Below are 23,262 nucleotides of genomic sequence, written 5' to 3'. Positions count from 1 at the left end.
TAAAACGCCAGTGGCGGGAAGAGAAGACACAGCAGCGCACGCGCCGAAGAACCCATCACCGGCGGGAAAACGGCCTGGGCCGGGGGCGTGGCTTCGCGAGGACCTGCCCCGCCCCTTCCCCGCGCCCGTCCGCCCGCCGCCGGCCTACAACCAGACAAAATGGCGTCTTAAAGGAGCCGCAGCAGCTCGGGCCTGGCGGCCGGTGGAGACAACGAACGGTTGCCGGAGGAACGGAGGCGCGCGGGAGGCGCGTTGAGAGCCGGTGCCTTCTCTCGGGGTCGTACGGAGGCCGCCCTGCCCGTTAACGCCCCGCCGGCGAGCGGGAAGTGGTGAAACGGCGTTACCATGTCAACGCAGGTAATCAAAGCGGAGGCCTGAGGGGAACCGCCCTCGGCGGGCACAGGGATCACCCTTCAGCGAACATCGCCGCTCCCCGGCCGCCTCACCGCGGGTTGGGGGCGCGGCGCGGCCCCGTAGCCCGGCCCCGCGGAGGGGAGCGCTGCCCGGTGCTCAGCCGGCAGCACCGCGCCAGGCTGGGCGGCCGCCATCCCGTCAGGTGCGGGCGGGGGCACGGGGAGAGGCCTGGCGCTCAGCTGTGGTGCCCGCGGGCGGAGCGGCCGCGGCGGGTGCGGAGCCGTGAGGCGGGGAGGGGAGGAGGGAGCCTGCGGCACCGGGGCCCGTCTGCTCCCCGCCTGGGCGCGGGCTATCCCAGGGCACACCCCCGCGGCCAGGTCAGCCCAGCGCTCCCCCTTCCCCCGCTCCGAAGTGGGAGTTCTGGCGTGGCTTTCTTTGCAAAAGCGCAATCTGTTCTCGAGAAACCGCATTAAAATGTCTAATTGCTCTCCTTAAAACATGAAGAAACTTCCCAAAGAGCTTTTTACTACCTCACCACCATCTTTTCCCCCTCTCTTGCTCCTTCCAGTCTCAGTTTCCTGCCCTGAATGAGCTGTGCCTTCAATTATTGAAGGAGAGTTCGTTCTTTCTTTAATCCATTTTAATGAAGAAAATTCTCTTAATTTAAGCCACAGTGTAATCACTCATATAGCTCAAAGTTCCCTTAAAAACATATGTTTCTATCTTAAAGAATATTTTAAAATGTGCTTTTTGTTTACTGGGTCTAGGTTTTAGTAAAAACCCATCCCTTGAAGATGGTTGTTACAAGGGCTTTCACGCACAGAATGCTTACAGCGCTGCCTCTACACTTACCCCTAGGAAAATATATTCATCACTGGGGCAAGTTTCTGTTCATTTTCTCTGGAATTTCCCAGGCAGTCATGGAATAACTTATTTGCAGAAAGGGGAACACTGAAGGAATGCCAGTGCTAGACTGATTTTTGGTTTTCCTCTGCTGCCTTTTTTTTTTTTTTTTTTGGCTTGTATTTGGTCTTCTAGCTGCAAAGCAGGTGATTTCTAGCTTTTGTAAAAATAATTGGGGTGCTAGTCCTCTTTTCCTGGCCTCTGCCAACTATGTGAGGCTGAGTGAGAGGACCTCCAGACCTGACAGACTTCGTGTAAGCTGTAAAATGCAGGACAGTTACCAAGATGAATTGCAAAACAGAAAGCAGCTCAGCTAGTTCCTGGTGTTGTGCTGTAGAATGGTGTAAGTGAACAGTTATACTATTCCTCCAAATATGTGTTAGCCTATGAAAACTGGAAGCTGTCACCCATTGAAGAATTGGCTTAGATGTGGGGTTTTTTTGGCATCATATTGCTGGAAGTATTTTCTTTTGCTGAAAAGAGAATTTTGTTGTCATGCAAACCCTTGAGATTTATACTTACGTGCGGACTGATGTTTATTTCTGTTCTTCCAGATATTGGTCATATGATATTTTATATTTCTGGCAATGAAGAAGGGCTCGGTAAGAAAAGCATTATGTAGAAAAACACAGATGTCAGCTTCTCGGACACCTAGTCCAATGTCTACTGTCAGTTCAAGTACCAGATCGCCATCTCCTCTTAGCCGACAAACATCTCCATCTCCTTGCAAAAGCACAGAGCGGAGGCACCAACAGCTTGATATTACAGCAGAAAACATAGAAGCTGCTTTTAAATACAAGTTCCATAAAGGTATTGTATAAATAACTGCTGGTTAAAAGTACATATTAAAAGCATAAAAAACCCAATGTTCTGTGAACCGTATGACTGAAGATGTATGATCTGTTGGAAAGAACCCTGAAAAACTTGCTTTCATCTTTTGGTACTCAAATGTGGAAATGATAGTAATGAAAGCTGTATAGAATAATGAGATTCTTACTCCTTACATTCTGTGCTGGGGAAGACTGGCAAAGAGATATGCATATTGTGCCTTTTTCAAAAGGTTATACCCGCTTACTCTTAACATGTCATTTCCTGTAAATGTTTCTGGTGTGCTGTTTCTTCTCATCCCTTGTAGGGGGGAATGACTTTCAATGTTTTCCCAGTATTCAGTGTGAAGTAAAAGACTAATAAAAAAATTACCAGTTCTTTCACTACTGAAACTAGTTTCTCTGTTTAATTTCAGATGAAAATGGTGTTAGTCCAGGAGTTAGATACATTACTGAACCCCTTATAAAAGGTCTGTCAAAACAGGAAAACTTGGCATGTATAAGCTCACTGAATCTTTCTTCCCCAAAGGATGGGGACAAGAAATTTAAGGTAAGTTATCGAAAATAACTGGTAATTAAACGAAGTTAAAAATTTTGTTTTATTTTTTACTAAAGGTCTGACTTTAAGTGGATGTAAGCAGCTATATTCTAATTATGTTAGCCTATTTCTATGATCAGCTGCTGTTTTAAAAAAAAACTGAGTGGAGACTTGTGCAAAAGAAAAACTTTTGGATCAGTGAGAACAAAGTTTAGAACTCCATCGCTTTGTCTACTTTTTAGCTTTTGGATTGTGTGGGTTTTGTGTTTGTTTGTTGTCAGAGTGTTTTTAATGGCAATTTCCCTTTTTGTAGATGAGACAGGTCCAGTGTAAATTTAGAATCTAGTTTTCCTCTTCCAATAGTATAGAAGAGTGTACCTAAAGCAGGGTTTTAGAATTCAACAGTGAAACTATGATTAATAAAGTGTTAGAATGCTTTGTATTTTTCAATGAATAGGTGGTTGTTAAGAATAGAAATCTTTCTCATTAAAAAACAACTAAGCAAATTATTAAAGCTGCAGTGCTAATGGATTAATTTTCTGTTCTATAGTACATAGAAAACTTGGAAAAGTGCTTTAAACTAGAGACACTAAATCTTAGTAACAACCAAATAGAGAAGATTGAGAAGTTGGATAAACTGATGAAGTTGCGTGAACTCAATTTGTCTTGCAATAAAATCAGGTAAGCAGAAACACTGATGGCTTTGGTAAGCCCAGACAAATAAAGCTGACATTCTTTTGTGGTTTAAGTGAGTTCTCTCACAGGTGTGAACAGTTAAGGTGAATTTCCCATCACTTGTACATCAAGGCTAACAGGCTTTAGTGAGATCTTCTTAAAAAGATCATCTTAGGTATTAGAAGGATAAGTAGTTCTAGGAGGTGCTGTTAGCATACCATGGCTGCAGCTAAACTTGTTTTCCTAGGAAGCCAAGCCAGAAATGCAAGTTTCCAGAAACTATAATAAAGAATGTACAATAACCCAATTAAATGCATTAAAAATTTAATTAAACTCTTACTGCATATTATTATACGTAAATACAAGGACTTTGCTTTTAGGAGAAGAATCGGGCAGGCTGTAAACTCACTAAATGGCTTTTTCACTTTCACTGTTTTGACAGTGGTACCTCTTCTGAGTGGCATAAAAATGTTGAAGGGTAATGGCTCAGGCAATAGCAAAATTCCTTGTTGCCTTTAATTTTTCTGTTAGTGAATTCTGATCTTTACGTGAGACTGAGTTTGCAGCAGAGAATCTGAGATTTCAGTAGAGAAGTTAACAATAGGAAGTAAGCAAGACACTAGCATTTCTACACATTGCATTCGCCCAACTTCCTCTCTCAACAGGAATTAAAAAGGTCAGAGTAGCTTTTAGCTACTGCTGTATCTTTTTGGACTTTAGTTATATACAGTTGGTTCCTACTCAAAAAATAGTACAGTCACAAAAGCGGATGCTAATGTACTTTTTTGTAATGCTCATATCTTTAGATGAATGCCCAAGTAAACTAAAAGCTAGTATGTTTTCCTCATTAGCTATATACTGTTTTAATGAAAACACTAAAAAATGCAGTTCTGCACACTATCACTTTACAGCTGATCCTTCCTTTGTATGGAAACACGTATGCAGACGTGGCACTTACGGACATGGTTTAGTGGTGGACTTGGTTGTGCTGAGTTAACGATTGGACTCAATGATCTTAAGGGTCTCCTCCAACCTAAAAGATTCTATGGTTCTGTAAAAAAAACCCAAACCAACAAACCCCCACCTTTATTTGGTTCATCTGTGTCCCATAACATCATCAGGAGAAAACAAAGAAAATTTCTGTATTAAAAAGGAATTACCACACATTAAAATAATTTTACTATTAAAATTAAGAGATTTAAAAGCAAAGGTTTTGCCACAGTGAGCAACAAAGTCTTGCTATGATTTTTTTTTTTTGTCTTCATGTAGTATTTGGAAGTAAGGTGGTGTAATTTAATTGGAATTGGGAGTCCATGGCAGTAAGCCACTGGTTTTGCTTATTTCTTGGATGATAATTATTTGAGACAGATTTTGCTGTGGTCTATCCATAATGCCTCAGTTACACTGTAAATTTGCTATGCTTGATGATAAGTTATGTTTTTCTTCTTATTTTCAGTAAAATTGAAGGTATAGAACATATGCAGAATCTACAAAAGCTGAACCTCTCAGGGAATGAGATTGAGCATATTCCTGTGTGGGTGGGGAAGAAACTCAGATCCCTGCGCATCCTTAATTTGAAACAGAATAAAGTATCATCAGTAAGTGATTACAGTTAGGAACAATAATCGTCCAGAATCTTTTAATGAAGTGGACCGCTACATTTACATTGATTGACTTACCCTGAATAACTGCTTGTTCACAAAGTCTGTTGTGAAGTACAGCCATTGTGAGCCTAAGAAAGTTGTCTATCAGAAAAACACTCCTTCTGTGCCAGGTATTCAGAACAGAAACTTAGATTGCGTTGTTCAGGAAATCGTAAGTTTTTGGAAAGTTAAGAAAAACTTGGTGAGAAGGTGAAGGCTCTTGGCATGTTATTGGTGGTGTCCCTTATGATAAATTAATAATATAGTTTGAGACCTGTAAATAATCTATTTGCTTATATTTTGCATGTAGGACATTACTAGATTTACTTCTGTGGTCCAGGTTAATTTCTTTTTTCTGTGGCTACAAAAGGGTGTCTATAAAATGAAGTCACTAATACAATTCCTGAAGGAGTCACGCTACTTAGGAGGAGAGATGACCCAGCTTTGTTTGAGTGCTCCTCATGATAAAAGCTCCCTTATGAATAAGTCTGGGGGAACGGAAGGTTATATATATTCACAGGCCTTGTTACCTTGAAATTTCTGAGGCCGAGCTTGATGAAATTTGCCCTCTTTGCAGGGGTATTTTTTCATAGAAGAAACAATTGGATTGTAGGAAGTTACTTTAGTCATAGTACTGTGTATTTTGGTAGGTTTTTAGAGGTTCCACATTAGCATAAACATTATCCTTTGAGATGGACCTAACATAAAACATTCTGTACAATCAGAAATTCAGTGATGAGGGCTTAATTGTTCCTGGAAGGATGTCTAATCATTTCTCCCTTTGTCTTTGATTTAGCTCCATGATATAGCTAAACTAAAGCCTCTACAAGATCTGACTTCTCTATTCCTTGCTGATAATCCAGTTGTAAGTCTGCCTCACTACCGCTTGTACACCATATTCCACTTGCGAGCACTGGAAAACTTGGATGGATGGCCAGTGACAAATCATGACAGGCAGGAAGCTCTAGAGAGGTTTAATTTAGGTAACAGTAATGCGTTAGAACTAAAGTGAATGACACCAAATTTAAGTTTGGAAGGAAAAGATTTTTATATTTGAATTTTCTGTTTTGCTTTTCAGAAGAGATAGAAAAATTGGAGAGAGAGTTGGAAAACACAGTGAAGGAGATGGAGAACCTTAAACTTCACCAGTCCAAAGTGCTTGAGCAACTTCACCGTCAAGATGAGGTCAACAAATCGTTAAAAGAAAAGACTTTGCGACAGAAACAAAGCTATGAAGACCTGCAAAGGAACCTGGACACCAAAAATGAATTGGTAAGATAATCACTTGCACTAAGTAAACATTTGGAATAGTTTTGTTGTCAGAAACAGAGTTGTCAATGTGAGAGGTCAAATAGCTGGAGATTTATGTTTAAAATAAAGAGAAAAAAACTTAGGCACTTTAACTTTTTAGAGATTGATTATTCCTTGACCAGTAGTTCTTCGGTATTCTTTCTGTGGAAGAAAGTAAGTATTTTGAACCAGCAATCAGTATCACTCTCACAATTTATGGTTTATAGTAACTTATTTGTCTCTAGTAATTTTTTTGTTTGTTTAAAATTTTGTCAGTTGATGAAAGGTTAAGTATCCCCTCGCTGCTAAATTGCCGATGTACTGAATCTCGTGCCTTGTCTGGGCTCTAAAGTGCTGCTGCAATAAGGGAAAAGATTAAATGCTTTTACAAAAACAAGGTGTACGTACAAGTTGTATGCCAGTAATACCCCTTGGTTATTATTTTGGGTGATGTCCATTAGTTTACTTTTACCTTATTCACACCATCCTAAAATCTTAATGCTTGACAAGTGTCTCTCGCTGTTAGCTGTAAAATGCAAGATTTGTGTGGTGGTCCTGGAAACAGTCCTACTGACTTGAGAGTGCTCGGCTGTGAATGACCTGATGGGAACTTCATATATGGGTTTTATTTTACTTGTTAGACTTGTCCCCTAAAATTTTATCCCTCAGAATCTCTATAGCTAATATTTCTATAGCTGTTTCTTCTGTGAACACGCACATTAACCAGCAGCCTATTTCTGAAATGTAGTTTTCAGTATAGTGAGATTTAGCAGCATATATTTTGCAGCTTAACCCACTCTTATCCTTTGGATGACAGACTTTGCTTGCTTCTTTCTTCCTTTAGCTGGTGTATTGGTTTGTCACAGTTCCCTTTCCGCAGAGCCTTTATTCCTCACTAAAGGTAGCCCCGCTGTGCTCCTGGGTTGCATGGTTATTTTTATTTCTAGGATTCATTTGCACGTTTACTGAAGTGGAAACATTTGTATAAAGTGTTCCAGTATGACTTTATATTCACTGTGGTTTTGGATACAGTTTTCTTAATTATGATTTCTTCTTTCCTTTCTCTGAAACACAGTTAATTTTTGCATGACTATATATGTTTTTAAAATCTTTCTGTAAGCCTTTCCTTCATGCCAGTTTGTCCTATTTCTTTTCCTCCATTAGTCCTGCTTTCCACTGTCTATTGGAGTTTTGCTGCATGTTCTCCCTCAGGTATTCAGCATGAAAAGTTGATTTAAAAAGAAATCACATGATGGACCTTTATTTTAAAAACCCTCTCAAAACCTAACTAGCACAAGGGTAAGCTAAAATGAAATGCATAGGCTCTGTACACTCAACAATTGAGGTACTTTGTTTATTTTACAGACAATGAATATTAATAACTCTGCTGATTAGTAGCAGTAAATACATTTATTAGTTGGTGCAGACTTTGCTAAAAGGTTGTACCCAAATTATTTTTTTTTCTTAAGTTAGTGACAAATCTATTTTCAAACCTTTGTTGCGTCTTATCTGAAAAGGCCTTTCATGTGATCATTTGTGTTGTGTTAATTGTAAGGTTCTTGTCTACCCTTAGTCGTCATGCTGTATCTTGTAATAAAGTTGCACTTTGTGATAGTCTCGATCCAAAATACACCATCTTTAACTTCTGATGTGAGCTTTGTTTCAAAGTTAATGTCGTCGCCCTGTTCTGCTGAATTGAAATGTATGTGATGATGATGACACTTGAATGAATGCAGCTTACCTTGTTTGCTGGTTTATTAGTTAAAGCAGAAGACAATGGAGCTAACCCGAGCCTGCCAGAAGCAGTATGAATTGGAGCAGGAACTGGCATTTTATAAGATTGATGCAAAATTTGAGCCGTTAAATTATTTGCCGTCAGAGGTAATAATTTTAAAATAATGGATCTATTAATTGCTGTTTCTCTTGCTTTTCAACTTGGAAGAGAGAAAACTCAATAGTTTATCTATAATTCTAATAGATACTGCTTTATTAAGAGTTATTAGTTATGGAATATAAAAATTTCATGTTGAAGTCATAAGTTACAAGATTTGAACTAAGCTGAATCTGAGTGAATGTGTTGAATATTAGTGTACATACCTGTAGGCATATGTTTAACTAAGTAGAGTGAGCAAACAAACATTTAATTCTTAATATTAATCAAATAAATGATAGTCCTTTCTTCTCGCTTAATTTTGGAGGCCCTTCCACTTGGGGAAATTCCACAAGCCAGAATGTTCTTGAGTTAGATGGTATTAGAATTTCTATCCTTTTTCTGTTGTTTTCTTCTCCTAGTAGTGCTAACCTCTGTCATACTTGCAGAAAAAAACTAGAGATGCCTGAATGACAGGAGTTTGCGTGAAAAATGTAAAGATCAGTAATCATTAACTACAATTGATTTTTTTAAGAGATGTTTGAGTGAAGTTTAAGTGTAACAATGTAATGGACTAAGTATAATCTATATTACTATTAAGACTAAAATATTAAGAAAAATTCCTCCAGTTAAATATCCACTTGCATTACCCATTTGCAACAAACTGGTCATTCCCCAATTGGGTTTGTTTGTTTTTAATTCCATTATAAAATAACAAGAATGTTCAAGGCAAAGCAAGTCAGGTGTAGTCTGTTTTTTTCTAATGATTCTAATTTCAAACTGGTTTTTCTTTATATGCTTAAGAGAGTTAAATGTATATTATGAGTTGACTGCAACCATACTTCCGAGATAGGTCTAAAGACATACTGCTTCATACGTTTCAGGATGTTGAACTTGATAACATACCTGGTGAAAGCCCGTACATTGGTAAGGCCAGATATAAAAGAAATATGTTTATAAGAGAAGGCTACATTGCTAACAAAGCTCAGCAGATGGAGATTGGAAAAATGCAACTAGATGAAGGCGACTTTTATAGGAAACCCCAGCTGAAATTGCAGCTCCAAACTCTGGATGAACTGCTAGAGGGTAAAGAAAAAAAGATTCATTCAGGTAAAAACTTAATTTTTATCAAATAAAAATTAAAATGTGTATATCAATGTGGTTTATTCCACTGATTAAATGCTTGACACGTATTTGACATAAAAATTGCAATAGTGTGTCAAAGGCTGTAAGTACTGTAATTTCTAAACACCGTACTTGATGCATTTTGGGTCAAAACTGTCACAATTTCTTCTTGCTATTATTTTAAGATAACTCAGGGTGAAAGAGAATTATTGAAAAGAGAATGCTAGGGAGGTTTCATATCTGATGCATTAATTTAATTATATAAAACTCATTCAAAAAACTTCAGACATACTTTTTGAGAAACCAGATTGTATTAGCTTTGACTACCACTGTTTTAAGAAAATGCATTCCAGTTAACATGTTAACAGAAAACACATATATCAATGTTATACAGAATATTATAATGTATTTTGTACAATGGGTTTTATTTGGTTGTTGTTTTTTTTTTTTTGTCTGCAGCACAAAGAAGATTAGAAGAACTGCAAAATGCAGTGGGAAATGCAGAGCAACAGGTTTTGAAAGTAACAGGGGAACTGCAACAACTGGAGGATGCTCTGGCTCAGAAAAAGGTATGCAAAGAAGTTGCTACATGAATAGCACGGGAAAGCGCTTGAAGCAGTGTTGATATAGAAAATACAGCTGGTTTTCTCCCCGTTCTTTTTTTAAAGGGCCCATTGTGCACACGTAAATCCATTTGTCATGCATCAGAAGAATCTTACAGGTTTTAGATAGCTTGTTTATAGATGCAGTTAATTGCACGACAACTCTTGACAGCTTATTTAATCATGTTCCATGTGATGCTGATGGCGGTTGTTAACTTTCCCCAGAACGCTTTGGAAGAACATAAATACAGGTTTGGGTACCGCAGTAAGCGGACACTTAGGGGTCACTGCGCTACGCGGCAGGAGAAGCCTGGCTTTGAATTTGAACGTGTCGTCTCGGTTCCAATAACGATAACCTTATAGCTCCTTAAAGGTTTAGTGGGCAGAGGAGAAAGTAACAGAGTAATGGCACAACGTGGTAAGCAGTGCTGGTGACATGACGTTCCTGAGAAAGGAAGGTTTACCTCAACCTCTTGGTATAATCGTATGGACTTGAATATATTCTGACTTATCAGAAAAGGCCTTTCAGGAAGGACTGTAACTGTGTAGCTTTAGTTGTGCAGCCAGTAATAAGCAACATATAATTGGCAGCAAGAATTAATTTTAAAACATGTATCAGCATTAAACTTAAATTGTATCTTCCATTTCTTCAACAACTGTCATAAATTATTGCTATTTTTAGTCTTCAAACTTCCCTTAAAATCAATGACCAGGATCTTCTGTATTTTAACTTCAGAAGCCATAACTGTGGGAGAGGAAAAAAAACCATTCCAGATAGCCTTCTTAAGACTGCAAGAAAGAATTACACATGAGACTTTTGAAGTCTTGTTTGAAAACCAAGTGCTTTAGGGTGATGGCAAAATGAGGGTTCTGGAGTTTCCTGGTATGGTAGACTAACATTATGAAATCGCTAGTTACCATAAGCAAACTGTCTTTATTTTCTCTTTCTGAGAAAAGCCGGTGTTTGTTATCTGTCTGCTAACAAAATAACTCAGAGTCCTAGTTCATTTTTATCAGCTTTAACTTTTAAAAATGTTCTTGATCAGCCATGTGTTTCCAATTCAGCTATTTTACCCAACCTCCTAATGCTGTCTCCAGATATCACAGGCCAACAAGGAAGGCCTTGAACAGCAATTGAGAGAAAAGATAGAAATCCTGCATCGGCTCCACAGGGGAGCTTTAGAACTGGAAAAACAAATGGAGAAACAGAAAAGAGAAATAGGGACAAAACAGAAAGAGCTTGAAGACTTGCAGAGTTCTCTTGCTTCTGTAAATCCTGAAGATCCAAGACATGTAAGTCAAACTGAAATCTTAAGTGATGTACAGCATATATTCACATACTGAGAAAGGTAGGAAAGGCTACTTTAACAGATTACAGTTGTGCCTATTTCATGAACTACATGTTCTTTTGCTATTTATCAATTTCTTTAGCTGTTATCATTTGAAAAACATAAACATACAACTCCTCACAGGTTAAAACAAACCAAACAAAAAAACAACTTCGGTAAAAGGCTTGGGCAACTCATTTTCCGTGCAGTTGCTGTACAGCATGGTAAGAACTATATCTTTATGCTTTGTGAAAACATGCTGTGCAGAGCCCTGGGGACACTTTCTGTTTAAGAAATCCTTAATGCATCTTTTTGTAGAATCTGGCCTTAAAGATTTTTTTAAAGGTCTGTGTAACTGCTACAGGCTTATAGCTGGAGTCCCGCTTTGTCAGAGAGCTCTTGCATTGGCACAAAAGTCCATTTGCAAGAGGTCGGCCTAGAAAAACTGCCTGGAGTAGCAGATGCAGCTGACCTGGCCGGAGCTGATATTAATATGCCAGCCTCTGAACTGCAGACAGCTGAAGGCGGCGGCAGCTTTGGTTTTACACTGTAGACCAGCATCCTGCAACTTGAACCAATTTTCAATAAATAGTTGACATTCTGAAAAGATTTATCTTGCCTTTTTGGTGGGGACTAGTGCCCTTTCTCTGTTGTCTCCTACAGTCCTGTCGTTACTGATGGATTCAGGGGCTGGGAGGTGCGTGGTACCGGGTTGGGGCAAAGGTAGGTGCCCCGAGGAGAGCTCTAGCTTGATAGTCTCTGGGTTTTAATCTCCAGGGAAGCAGGACTTTTGTTTTCTGAGTTCTTAACTGTGTTCAGGTACAGCAAGCGTTTCTAGAAACGTTAAATTAAAATGAAATGGAAGTACTCTTTAAAAATAGTGTTTTTAAAAAACCATGTAGCTTTTTAAACGAGAGCTTTTCAGGCCGGCTGGATGCTTTTCAGTACGCAAAGGAAGGCTGTTCCTGCTCGGTTCCTGTTTCCAGCCGAGGCCTGCAAGCGCTTTTGAAAAATGCGGGTGGTTATAATATTTTTTTTTTTTTTTAATTTCTCTTCCCCCGATCGGCAGTCAGCGGCAGAAGGGCAGCGTGCCTTTCAGGCCGGAGCCCAGCAGGAAGCGCCGGGCCCCTTGCAGGGGCGGTGCGGGGCGCGGTGCGGGGCGCGGTGCGGGGCGCGGTGCGGGGCGCGGTGCGGGGCGCGGTGCGGGGCGCGGCGCGGGGCGCGGTGCGGGGCGCGGTGCGGAGCTCGGCCCCGCGCTCCCCCGGGGCTCCGGGCCAGCAGCAGCAGCAGCGCCCGGAGGAGGTGGGAGACTCCGCTTAACTGCTTGCGGTGCCGAAGATACCGGCTCTTAAGTCAAATGAGTTCTGGGTCAGGGGTGGGGCGTTTTGCAAATGGTGTGGAAGGAAGAAAAGACAAAGGCAAAGCTGTAAGTGTGGGGTTTTTTTCAAACGGCGCTCTGGTGACATTCAGCAGCTGCGGCGAAATGACTCAGCAGCGGCGCCTCGGCTGGGGTTTTACTTGTTGAAATTTCGCTTTTGAAAGGCGAGTGGTAGTTTGTCTTTATCAAGGTGACAAGTTGAATTGTACTAATGTGAATGTTAAAAATAACTTCCGGTGTAATCCGTTTAAAATCCAGAAAGCTGTGGTTTTACCCATTACTCTTGTTATAGAAGCAACTTTATAAGTGATTTTTCTAAGAACTTGTATTTTAAGATTTCTCCTGCTAGCTCGATTTTTTTTTGAGTAGTAAGAGAAAGGTGCTATTTATCATGACAGTAGGATTCTGTATTTTTCTAAGTTTTCTGGCATTTGAGTTGTTTGTGAGGAATTTCATACCAGTGAGAAACAGCACTGTAGTGTGTTGATAACCCAGTTTTGCATACAGCTGAAACAATAATCTAAATTAATACAAAATGCATGCAGTCCTGTCCAAAGTCCATGTGAGCTGCAGGTACTGTGTATTTCCCAGAAATATTTTTTTTTAAATCTGCTTTAAGTAAATCTTAGCTATAAAGTTGGCCTGACTTTCTGGTTGTTCAGAGTATTTTCCTTCGGGCGGTGACCTGACATGTTCCAAAGCATCATCTGCTGTGAAGGCAGTGCAGGATTAATGCTTTTGGAGGAAATCATGTTTGTTCTTGACTGAAAGAGGAAATGGTATAACAAAAAGTAAAGGCAGGCAGAAAGGTAGAGCCATGAGTAATAATTTATAAATGCAGGCCTTATTCATCATGCCTGGGCAAGGGGGAGACGACTGACAATGCTGTTAGTCACACAGATTGCTTGCCTACCTGGGATTCTTTGTGGGGCAATAGTGAAGAAAAATATATATATATTAAAAAACCCAACCCAATTAAAAAAACAAAACACCAACCCCTAAACCACCAAGCATCCCAACATATGCTGCACTTGTGACTTTTACTGCTGGTAGTGAGACACTGCAAAACCGAGCAAAAATACTGATTTGACTTTTTTTAATCTGTATTGGTGTTTTCTGGCTTTACTGTTCATTTACAGGCTCACAGGAAAGCTCAAAAAGCAAGTAAAGAGCAGCAGTTTGATGTGATGAACAAGCATTACAAACAGCTCGAGGGTCGCCTGGATGAGATGCTCTCTAGGATTGTTAAGGAGACTGAGGAGATCAAGGACTTGGAGCAACAGCTCACTGATGGTAAGTTTTTTCTTTTTGTCTTACAGTATTTCTTGTATCTAGGATAACATGACAGTTGAATTGAGGATTCATTTTTGTTCATCTCTGCTTAAATTAAATACAGAACATATAGGAAGAGGTTGAAAACTAATCTTAACTGGTCTAAAAGGGGACTTCATGTACTTTTTTTTAAATTTAGTCACCTCACTTGTACATGGTTGGGGGAGGGTAGTCTGCCAGATTTCCCTCCCCACCCCCCCTTTTTTTTTTCCCTTGAGGTGAGGAGGAAGCAAACAACTGCTTTGATTAAGTGACTGATTTATTGCACTGGGGTTCAGGATCAAAGCACCAAGGCAGGAAGGCCCTTGATCAAGTCTGAGCCGAGTGGTTCATTGTTTACTTAACATAACCTTGTGATCTGCAATTTTGTTGTTATGGCAGAATAAAGGATTACTCTACTTTTAATTGTATGAGTTGAAGTACTGATAATTCAATACCTTTATGAAGTTGGCTTTTCATTTCTAGTTCAGATAATAATCTAGAATATTAAAAGCTGTTATGTAGCTAGTACTCGAGCTGACTGAGGTTTACTCATATGATTGTAGTCTCTATAGAAGTGTCTTTTACAGTCTGTGCATCAATTTGATCCTCTGAGTTTTGAAACTGACTTTATTAAGTCAATGAACTAAACTTACGTGTACGTTTACTATAAAACTAGTCTATGTAGAAGTAAATATCCCAGAAAAGAACAAAAATGGAAACAAAATTGATTAGGTATAAAGGTAGTAAATTCCATTTTAGGTGGGGGGTGGGAACGCACAAAGAACTCTATTTTCTTTAACCCTTCCAGTGGTCAGAATAATGTGGTAATATGGGAACTCCTAGCCTATAAAATACAGCACAGGCGTTTTCTGGTTGAGTTCACGTTACTTGTTATTCACCTACAGAAATACATAGTAACATCTTAAAGAAGATTAGGAAAGCCAGTTTTGTTTGTTTCATAAATAAGCGTGGTTTCTTAACTCTTTCAAATTTGTTTTTGCATTTCTGCAGGTCAAATAGCAACAAATGAAGCACTGAAAAGGGATTTAGAAAGTATTATCATTGGATTACAGGAATATCTGGAAGGTGTTAAGCGTCAGGCAAAACAGGCCAATGATGAATGTAAGGAGTTGCAGAAGGACAAAGAATCTTTGCTACAAAGATTGGCAGATCTGGAGGAAGAAAGGAACAACCTGGAAATAGTTGCCATGGATGCAGAAAATATGAGAAAAGTAAGGCTTAACGCTGTGTTTCTTCCCAAATTCAGATACCTAAGAATAAACTTGAAAAAAAAAAATAAGCAAATGACCAAATCGGGAATAGCAAAGCACAGTTCCTTGGACAAAACAATTTTTTGATACGGTAACTGCAATTAGATGTGCCCACGCACGTTAAGAACAGAACTCTGCCTTTAAAACCAGTTGCAAGAGAGATACGGTAAATCTGTACGTTATGGAAGAGGTCTTAGAAATGCAAGTGTTACCTTTCAGGCGTTACTAAAAATGGATTTGCAGTCAACATCATACTGAACTGCGTTAGTGAAAACTGTCTGCACAGTAGCTGAGGAGGTGCATGTTACACGCCTGAGCCTGTCCTGTCAGCCAGTTGCTTAGAGAGCTGTCCTAGTGTCCTGATAACACTTATGTAAATCTTAATACCAGGGACAAATGCGTATCTCTTTAAGCTACACCTTTCTAACTTGAGTGTAGATTTTTGTATGGTCTGTCACAGTAGCATCATTGACCTGACCTTTGTATGTAGTAGTGCCACCTAGCTTTAAGTTCAGTGATTAGGGTTAGTGCCCCTATTTTGATCTATTTCTTGTCACATTGATGAGGTAACAGAGGAAGAGGGGCAACTTACTTTAGAAATCCTTGCTCTCCTGTGTACGTATTTCTAAAATGAATGTAAAATTCCAGGAAATCACAATGCTAGAGAGTGCGCTCCAAGAGCAGCGAGAAATAAATGAATCGCTTCGAGATGCACAAGGGGACATCAGTGCCTACGAAGCTGAACTGGAAGCCCAGCTAAGAGACAGAGACGCTGAAGCCAATCAGCAAAAAGAAGAATTGGAAAGACTGAAACAACTTAGCCAGGTAAGAACAGAGCCGTAACGGTGCCAAAGGGGTAATGTAACCCAGGACAAGGGACGACCAAACTTTCCTCCATACCACATCTCCAGTGTTGACTTGCAAGTAACTGTTGGTTTAGGTGTGCCCCAAATGGAAGGTAGTAGCAGTTCGCTGGGATTTATAACTCTCCACTGAAGCAAGGTACAGATCGTCTGGGGACCCTGTAGAGAATATTCACCATATTTAAAGGGGAAATAATAATCTGCATCTTTCTGGAAAGAGAAAACTGTGCACACATCAGAGAAATTACACTAAAGCAGTCCTGTGAAAAGCAGTAGGTGAAAGACAAAGTTTGCCTTTTGCAAAGGCAATTCTTTTTTTTTTAATTTTGTAATATATTATGAGGCCGTAGCTTTCTGCTGGGAAAGAACAATGTATGTTTTAATTTGTATGGTCCCATTTTATCTTACTTTTGGGGATCCTCATTTGGATTCATGTATGATGAGGTACATCAACTACTATCTTGGTTCAGTTTCCATCCATCAGAGACAAACATGGTGGGTTATTTGTGGTTTTGTTTTTTTTATTTTTCCAAGACGTATTCCAACTGCACATTCCAGATTGCAGGCACAAATGAAAATGCAAAACAGTGAAACATACTGTTCTGTCCCCAACCTCTCCAAGTCTTTTAGTTTTGATGTTTCAGGAAGAACTTGAAAGCTCTCTGTAGAACACTGACGAAATGTAAACCTGCTGGTTACCTGGTGGGTAGCACATGCTCATGCGAGGTCTAGGTTAGAATTTACACTACAAGTTATGATGAGGTTTTAGGAAATACACCTGTTATGTAGACATGGTGATGGATTGATTTGGGATGGTTGGGGTTTTTTAGAAGGTGAGGTCATGTTGTTATTGTTTTAAGACATACAGCTGTTGTGTATTTGGGTGACAGGTTGGGGTTGGGAGTGGGGATATTAATCGGAGGGTTTTCTGTGTTTGTAGATGGAACTGTCAGCCCTGCAAGCTGAACTTGAAAAAGAAAAGCAAGCGTTAGAGAATGCTCTGACCAAAGCACAACTAGCAGAAGAGAAGGAACTGCAAAATTATAAGCTCCTTTCTCAGTTCAAACAATTGCAGGTGAGGTATTTGTTGCCTGTAAAAGTTACCTGATACGCAGTATGTTTCCCTGCTCCATCAAGGGGAGAGTGATAAGAAGACTCATACAGAATCCTTTAAAATTGTTTTGAAGTTCAGTAGTATTTATAACTTTTTCTGACTTGACTTTTCTTGTCCAGAGACCCTATACCATAGTCTCTTTTTGTCTATTTTAGATATTTAGATTGACCTTTGAAATAATTTCAGAGCTGCTCAGTTATATTGCAGGGGGATTGATAAATTGTTATATGTAGCTGAATTTCCCACAAGGTTCATCCAGTACATGTCAGTAAGAAAACTATTTGGATGCAGAAGAAAAAACTGATCCAATACCTAAAGAATTTATCGCCTCTGTAAACAGAGTGGTGATCCTGAGGGCGCTTGTTTAATTGCCACAAAGCAGTAATGGCATCCAAGTGTAATAGGTGACAAAGCTTGTGATCCTTGAACTCACAGGCATTTCATGAACTGCACAGGTGTACAGAAACACCTCCACTTTAATGTGGTGTCACAGATCAGTGCCTCATCCTGACTGAGATCAGAAACTGAGTGTTCCTTTTCCTGAAGTTGCTGAAAGGCTCAATTAACAGGATTTCTCTAGGCAAGTGTTATACACTGGGTTCAAAATCTTCAAAATATGGCTGTAAAAGAACCTCCCTTCATTTATTTAAGTGCTGTGTGATTAAAGCAGTTTCCCTCGTTGTGGGAAGGCAGGGTTCAGCCCTTTGTATATCCATCAGATCCCTTTTTGCTTTTGCACATGCTCCTCGGAGGATACAGTGACCACCAAACACAATAGAATTACTTGGACCTACAACGAACATCTAGTCCAACTGCCTGACCACTTCAGAAAGAGTTTATAAGGGATCCTCCCCAGACATTATCGCTAACATTTTTGCTGAAGCTTGCCAGTGTGCAGAGAGGAGTTCAAGACCAGTGGGGCCAGGGCAACTGTGACCCCTTGGTCTAGTGGCTGGGACAATGTCTGCAATTGTTCCATCCTCTGTTAGGGATTAGGTAGTGTGACAGGCCTCTGTATGCTGCTGGGCTTTGCTTATGTACAGACAGTGCTTCCTTAGTTTAAGAAAAGGATAAGATCGGTTTTGAACTGGGATTTAAATACTTACAAACATAAAGGAAACTGAAAGGCAAAGACTGTTTGGGGTGTTCTTGTCTTGTTGTTGATATTGGTTTGGGCCACGCTGGAAAAAAAGTTTGGATTCTTTATTTTAAAAACAGAAAAAAACAACCCCAAAAAACGCCAACCCCAAAAACAACCACCACCACCAAAACCCCCCAAACAGATCTAGGTATTAAAAATTCTAACTCTTATTGTTTATTTGTTTTCTGTCTGTTTTTTCTAGGGAGACAACAATCACCTGAAACAACAGCTTAAAGATCTTCAGAATCAGCTAAACCATGTGGTTGGTAACTTAATTCATCCTGAGGAAGTCTTAGCTCGTATTAATGAACTCAAGCAAAAGCTTCAGACAGGAGCTGGAGAGATTAAGTGAGTAAAATAAAAGTACAGTGTTAGATTTGTGCATGTGAGTGTGGTAAGTACATGAGAGCAACGATGTACCTGTGCTGCATCCTACTGAGGGCAACTTGAGGCAGCTCAAACGTGAATTTCGGCACCCTGTGGTTGTTAAGAGAACATCACCTGAGCTCAGTAATTATATTACTGGGGGAAATATGCAGTCCTCCTGGGTTTCACTGCAAGGGGCAGGGCAAAATGCCCCTGCCTTTTGCCCCAGCAACAAAGAATGGTAACAGACAAAGACAGAATGGTATCAATAGAGCCAGAGTGGAGATCTGTCTGTGCAGTATAATGTGTTCAGTGCTGCACCTGAATTAATTTACATTGGATGTCTTAAACTTGCACTGTTGTATTAGGCTTCATTATTTCAGTATCTGGTATCATGATTTTAAATCATAATTTTCTGTCTTGGAACCTGGATTGTTTCTCTTTCAGATGTCAGAATTCAGCCGATGCTTTAGGGAAAAGCCTTGCAAACCTGCAGGAAGAATTCAATGCCATCCTTGCTGATGCTCAGAGGGAAAAAGAGAAAGCACGGGCTAGACAGAGACAATTGCAGGAAGAAGTGGTATACCAGCAGGAAAAACTGGAAGAAGTACAGGAGAAATATAGACAGGCACGTATCAAAACAACAAAAGCAAGAGTAAGACAATTTCAGCTTAGTCTAAAAAAACGTAACTTGCAGCTGAAGGATCAAGTTGCACTGCGGATGTAGCTTTGCTACCCTCTGTCTTTCAGAGAAGTACAGTTTTACTGAAGGTAGACAAATGGAATGCATTTGCCTGTCAGAAACACGTTGACAACTCGTATCAGAGCAGGATGCTGTTACCTGTGATTAGAACAGGAGTACTAACCAGTATTAGGGTTTTGATTTCCCTGTTGTGTACAAATGTGTGTCATGTAGTAATTTTCATGATGAAGAAACTGTATAAGCAGGCAAAAGCTTCTGAAGAGGGAAAACAAATAATTGACCACTTCCGTAAGTGTTAAATGGGGTATTTGATAGGACATGTGGTCCTTTGCAACCTTTTGTTGGCTTTTAGTGTATAAAGCTTGCAAAGATGTTGCGTGGAGGAGAAGGGTTTAATGTGCATTAAAACTTCCACAAGCAATCTCTAATTTTAGCTGTATGGTGGCAGGAGAGGCCCATGTTTTGGTGTTCATGTAACTGCAGGGTCTGATTTAAAAAAAAACAAACAACTTTTTTGTTTTGTTAATAGTCTTTGATTTTTGCCTGATTATTTGGTGAATTGGAGTTTAGACTCTGTGATATGTTTCAGAGGCAGAGTGTTTTAATTACAGGTAGAAAAATATGGCCAGTAACCTCCTCAAAAGATCACTGTACATACTACTACTAAAATAACTTGAGCACTTTTAAAATGTAATAGTTAGAGTGACAAAGCAGTTCTTTCTCCTTTCTCTTCTGGTACAAAGCATGCTGGTAACTGCACTTCCCAAAGAGTTATTTCTATAAATCATTAAAATAGGGTGGCTGTTGGTTGAAAAATTTCTGGCTACTCATTCTAACTTTTTTCACTTACAGGTTAAATCTGAAAACAGGCAGAACAAGAACAAGGTCCGTCAGTTAGAGAACGAAATTCAACATTTACATGAAAAAATAAAGAGCATGGAAGAAATTCAGGGCCTTGCTGATCAACAGCTCCAAGAGGCAGATGAAGAGAAAGAGAATATTCTTGCTCAACTGGAAGATTTAGAGAAAAGGGTAGGAATGAGTAGGAACAAGTCCATGCACTGTGTTTGCTTATGAAAAGAAGATTTAAAAACTCCTGAACTATTTTGCTTTCTGAGGTAGATCAAAGGCAGGAACACAGAGGTTAAACATAACATCTTCCTTTTCCTTACATTTTATTGGTTGTCCTTGCTTTAGGTTTTTTTGTTACTTCTATGCACATAATACAAAATGGGATATCTGTGGGGAAAAAAGTCATACCAACAGAAAGCCTTTCTTCCATGGTGCTTTTTACTCAAAACTTACAAAACCTATTGTTTTCCTGGTTTCAGAAAAAAATAGAAGATGCCAGGGCACAAATGCAATTTGTCAGTCTAGATAAAGAACTGAAGGAACTGAAGAGAGCAATCATCACTTCAGATAAACTGGCAGCCACAGAGCTCTCCATTGCCAAAAATCAGCTAAAAGCTCTTCATGGGACTGTTCTCAGAATTAATCAGGAGCGAGCTGAGGTAAATCAACATTGATAATGAATTGCTTGTATATAAGTAGTGCTTTCTAATGCCGTCATAATGGGAGCAGTCCTGGTGTTCTTTAAATTCAGCTTCAAAGCATTATTCTGAATTGTCCTGCTGTACAAGAGCTCTTGCTTCAGACAGTCTCATCTTGAAATACAGCAGGTGAATGCCTGAGTAAACTTGGGTATGGGCAGGCGTTCTTGCTGTGCCTTAGAAGGCAAGGGAGAGGCAAGTTTAATCTCTCATTATTTAAAAGTCAAACAATAGATAATACATTGTTACATAAGATGGAAAAGTAAAAGAAGGGACTGTGGAAGTTTTTGTTCTTGGGCTTCTAGTTTTTAAAACTTCTGGCTACATACGTACCAGCATCTCCTCTGTTGAAATACTGTGAAGTTAAAGGAGAAACGTTATTTTACATAAACTTTGCCTGTTTCTGGAATTTCAGAACAGACAAGTGCTGATGTTTCTTTAGTCAGCTTTTCACAAAACTGCGTGAGACATCTGCAAGCTTGTGAAGTATTCTTGCAAACCAAAGCTCCAACTAAAATTTCAATTTTAGGAGATTGAGGAAGCTGAAGAGTTCTGTGCTGAGGCAGCTCGTGCGGCTCGGGATCTTGCTAGAGCAGAAGCAGAAATAGAATTATTACAACAACTCCTCAAGGAGAAGGAAGAACAAGTAGGTTGCAGTGATGTTTGCTCTGGATTATATGAGGAGGATAAAATATGTAGAGACAGTGGTTCGGAGAGTTTCTGAAAATGCCGTATTTAGAGGTGTCTGCCCTGTCCTTTTTCCACAAGTTTTCCCAAGTCACAACCTTCTTCCCTCTCCTGACATCTGCCAAAGAACAAAATGGAAACCTCACCGGCTAGAGTAGCTGACTTGAGGAGAACGATCACCTGTTCACTTAAACGCCGTGATGTGGCTACGTCTGTCAGCCGTGGTCGTATGAGGGACGGGAAGGATAATCTTGTTGCATCAAAGTAGTACATGTGTTTTGCTGAGTGAGCATTTTTGTAGGGGTGGATGGGCATGTTTGAAAAAGTTCTAGCACGGTCTAATTTAAACTGAAGTGCTTTGATTTGATTTAAACTCACTTTAAATAGTTTCAGCATGAAATGGAGAAAGCTGGTGAGAAGGCTGATGCATCAAGCTCTCAGAAGTTGGAAATTGATAAATTAAATGAAGCTATGGAGCAACAAAAAGCAGAAATTGACCGTTTAAGATGGTTGCTGAATAACATCGGGACAGGTAATCTCTCTTTTCTCTCCATTTCTTGCCGATAAACATGGATGCAGAAGACTTCACTTCGCCGTATTTCTCACGGTTTGATCTGAGAACCTGTTCAGAGGTCTCGAAGCTTATTTTAGGAGAATAAACTGTTCAGGATACCTTCCTGTACAGTTCCTATACAGGACATTTTCAGTCCTTCAATCACTGTGCTTCTGTGGATTCTCTGGATTTATATATATGAAGCAAATAGTGAGATGTAACTCTTCTGAAGTAACAGTGTTTCACAGTGCATTTGAAATGCACAAAGTGCAGTTACAGAATCGTAGAATCACTGAGGTTGGAAAAGACCTCTAAGATCAAGTCCAACCACCAACCCAACACCCCCAGGCCTCCTAAACTGTGCCCTGAAGTGCCGCATCTACATGGTTTTTGAACACCCCCGGGGATGGTGACTCCCCCACCTCTCTGGGCAGCCTGTGCCAGGGCCTGACCGCTCTTGCAGTGAAGACATTTTCTTTTCCCTCACACCCAATCTAAACCTCCTCTGACGCAGCTTGAGGCCGTTCCCTCTCGCCCTGTCACTGGTGACTTGGGAGCAGAGACCAGCCCCCCGCTCACTCCAGCCCCTCTCAGGCAGCTGCAGAGAGCGAGAAGGGCTCCCCTCAGCCCCCTCTGCTCCAGGCTAAACCCCCCCAGCCCCCTCAGCCGCCCCCCAGCACACTTGTGCTCCAGACCCTGCCCCAGCCCCGCTGCCCTTCTCTGGACACGCTCCAGCCCCTCAAGGCCCTTTTTGTCCCGAGGGGCCCAAACCTGAGCCCAGCATTCGAGGTGGGGCCTCCCCAGGGCCGAGCACAGGGGCCCCATCCCTGCCCGGCCCCTGCTGGCCACACCAGTGCTGACACAAGCCCGGGTGCTGGTGGCCTCCTTGGCCACCCGGGCACTGCTGGCTCATGCCCAGCCGGCTGTCAGCCAGCACCCCCAGGGCCTTCTCCGCCGGGCACTTCCCAGCCCCTCTGCCCCAGGCCTGGGGCGTTGCCTGGGGTCGGTGTGACCCAAGTGCCCATGTTGTGACCCAAGTGCCCTTGGCCTTGTTAAACCTCGTACAATTGGCCTCAGCCCATGGATCCAGTCTGTCCGGGTCCCTCTGCAGAGCCATCCTACCCTTGAGCAGATTGATACTCCTGCCCAATTTGGCATCATCTGCAA

At 40.6% G+C, this 23,262-nt stretch overlaps 1 protein-coding gene across 6 annotated transcripts in view; it reads left to right on the top strand.

Moving 5' to 3' along the window:
* The first annotated feature begins 137 nt into the window (after positions 1 to 137).
* The window catches only part of CNTRL (centriolin), a 38,935-nt gene continuing 15,810 nt past the window's right edge, over positions 138 to 23,262 (top strand). For 3 of the 6 annotated variants that reach the window (XM_064469165.1, XM_064469163.1, XM_064469164.1), the window contains exons 1-21: positions 138 to 357; positions 1,812 to 2,067; positions 2,501 to 2,634; positions 3,173 to 3,303; positions 4,754 to 4,895; positions 5,737 to 5,923; positions 6,019 to 6,212; positions 7,992 to 8,111; positions 8,985 to 9,210; positions 9,685 to 9,794; positions 10,926 to 11,120; positions 13,673 to 13,826; positions 14,859 to 15,079; positions 15,767 to 15,943; positions 16,922 to 17,056; positions 18,439 to 18,584; positions 19,050 to 19,230; positions 20,158 to 20,337; positions 20,637 to 20,816; positions 21,385 to 21,501; positions 21,930 to 22,074. In XM_064469165.1, the coding sequence (XP_064325235.1) occupies positions 1,845 to 2,067; positions 2,501 to 2,634; positions 3,173 to 3,303; positions 4,754 to 4,895; positions 5,737 to 5,923; positions 6,019 to 6,212; positions 7,992 to 8,111; positions 8,985 to 9,210; positions 9,685 to 9,794; positions 10,926 to 11,120; positions 13,673 to 13,826; positions 14,859 to 15,079; positions 15,767 to 15,943; positions 16,922 to 17,056; positions 18,439 to 18,584; positions 19,050 to 19,230; positions 20,158 to 20,337; positions 20,637 to 20,816; positions 21,385 to 21,501; positions 21,930 to 22,074 (3,298 nt within the window). In that variant the 5' untranslated portion in view covers positions 138 to 357; positions 1,812 to 1,844. The remainder of the gene's footprint in view (positions 358 to 1,811; positions 2,068 to 2,500; positions 2,635 to 3,172; positions 3,304 to 4,753; positions 4,896 to 5,736; positions 5,924 to 6,018; positions 6,213 to 7,991; positions 8,112 to 8,984; positions 9,211 to 9,684; positions 9,795 to 10,925; positions 11,121 to 13,672; positions 13,827 to 14,858; positions 15,080 to 15,766; positions 15,944 to 16,921; positions 17,057 to 18,438; positions 18,585 to 19,049; positions 19,231 to 20,157; positions 20,338 to 20,636; positions 20,817 to 21,384; positions 21,502 to 21,929; positions 22,075 to 23,262) is intronic. The other 3 variants (XM_064469169.1, XM_064469168.1, XM_064469166.1) reach the window with 2 other exon arrangements.

This window comes from Phalacrocorax carbo, chromosome 18 (genome assembly GCF_963921805.1).
Source record: "Phalacrocorax carbo chromosome 18, bPhaCar2.1, whole genome shotgun sequence".
Classification (NCBI taxonomy): domain Eukaryota; kingdom Metazoa; phylum Chordata; class Aves; order Suliformes; family Phalacrocoracidae; genus Phalacrocorax; species Phalacrocorax carbo.
The sequence above is the reverse complement of the archived record's forward strand: the minus strand, read 5'-3'. Positions and strand labels throughout refer to the sequence as shown.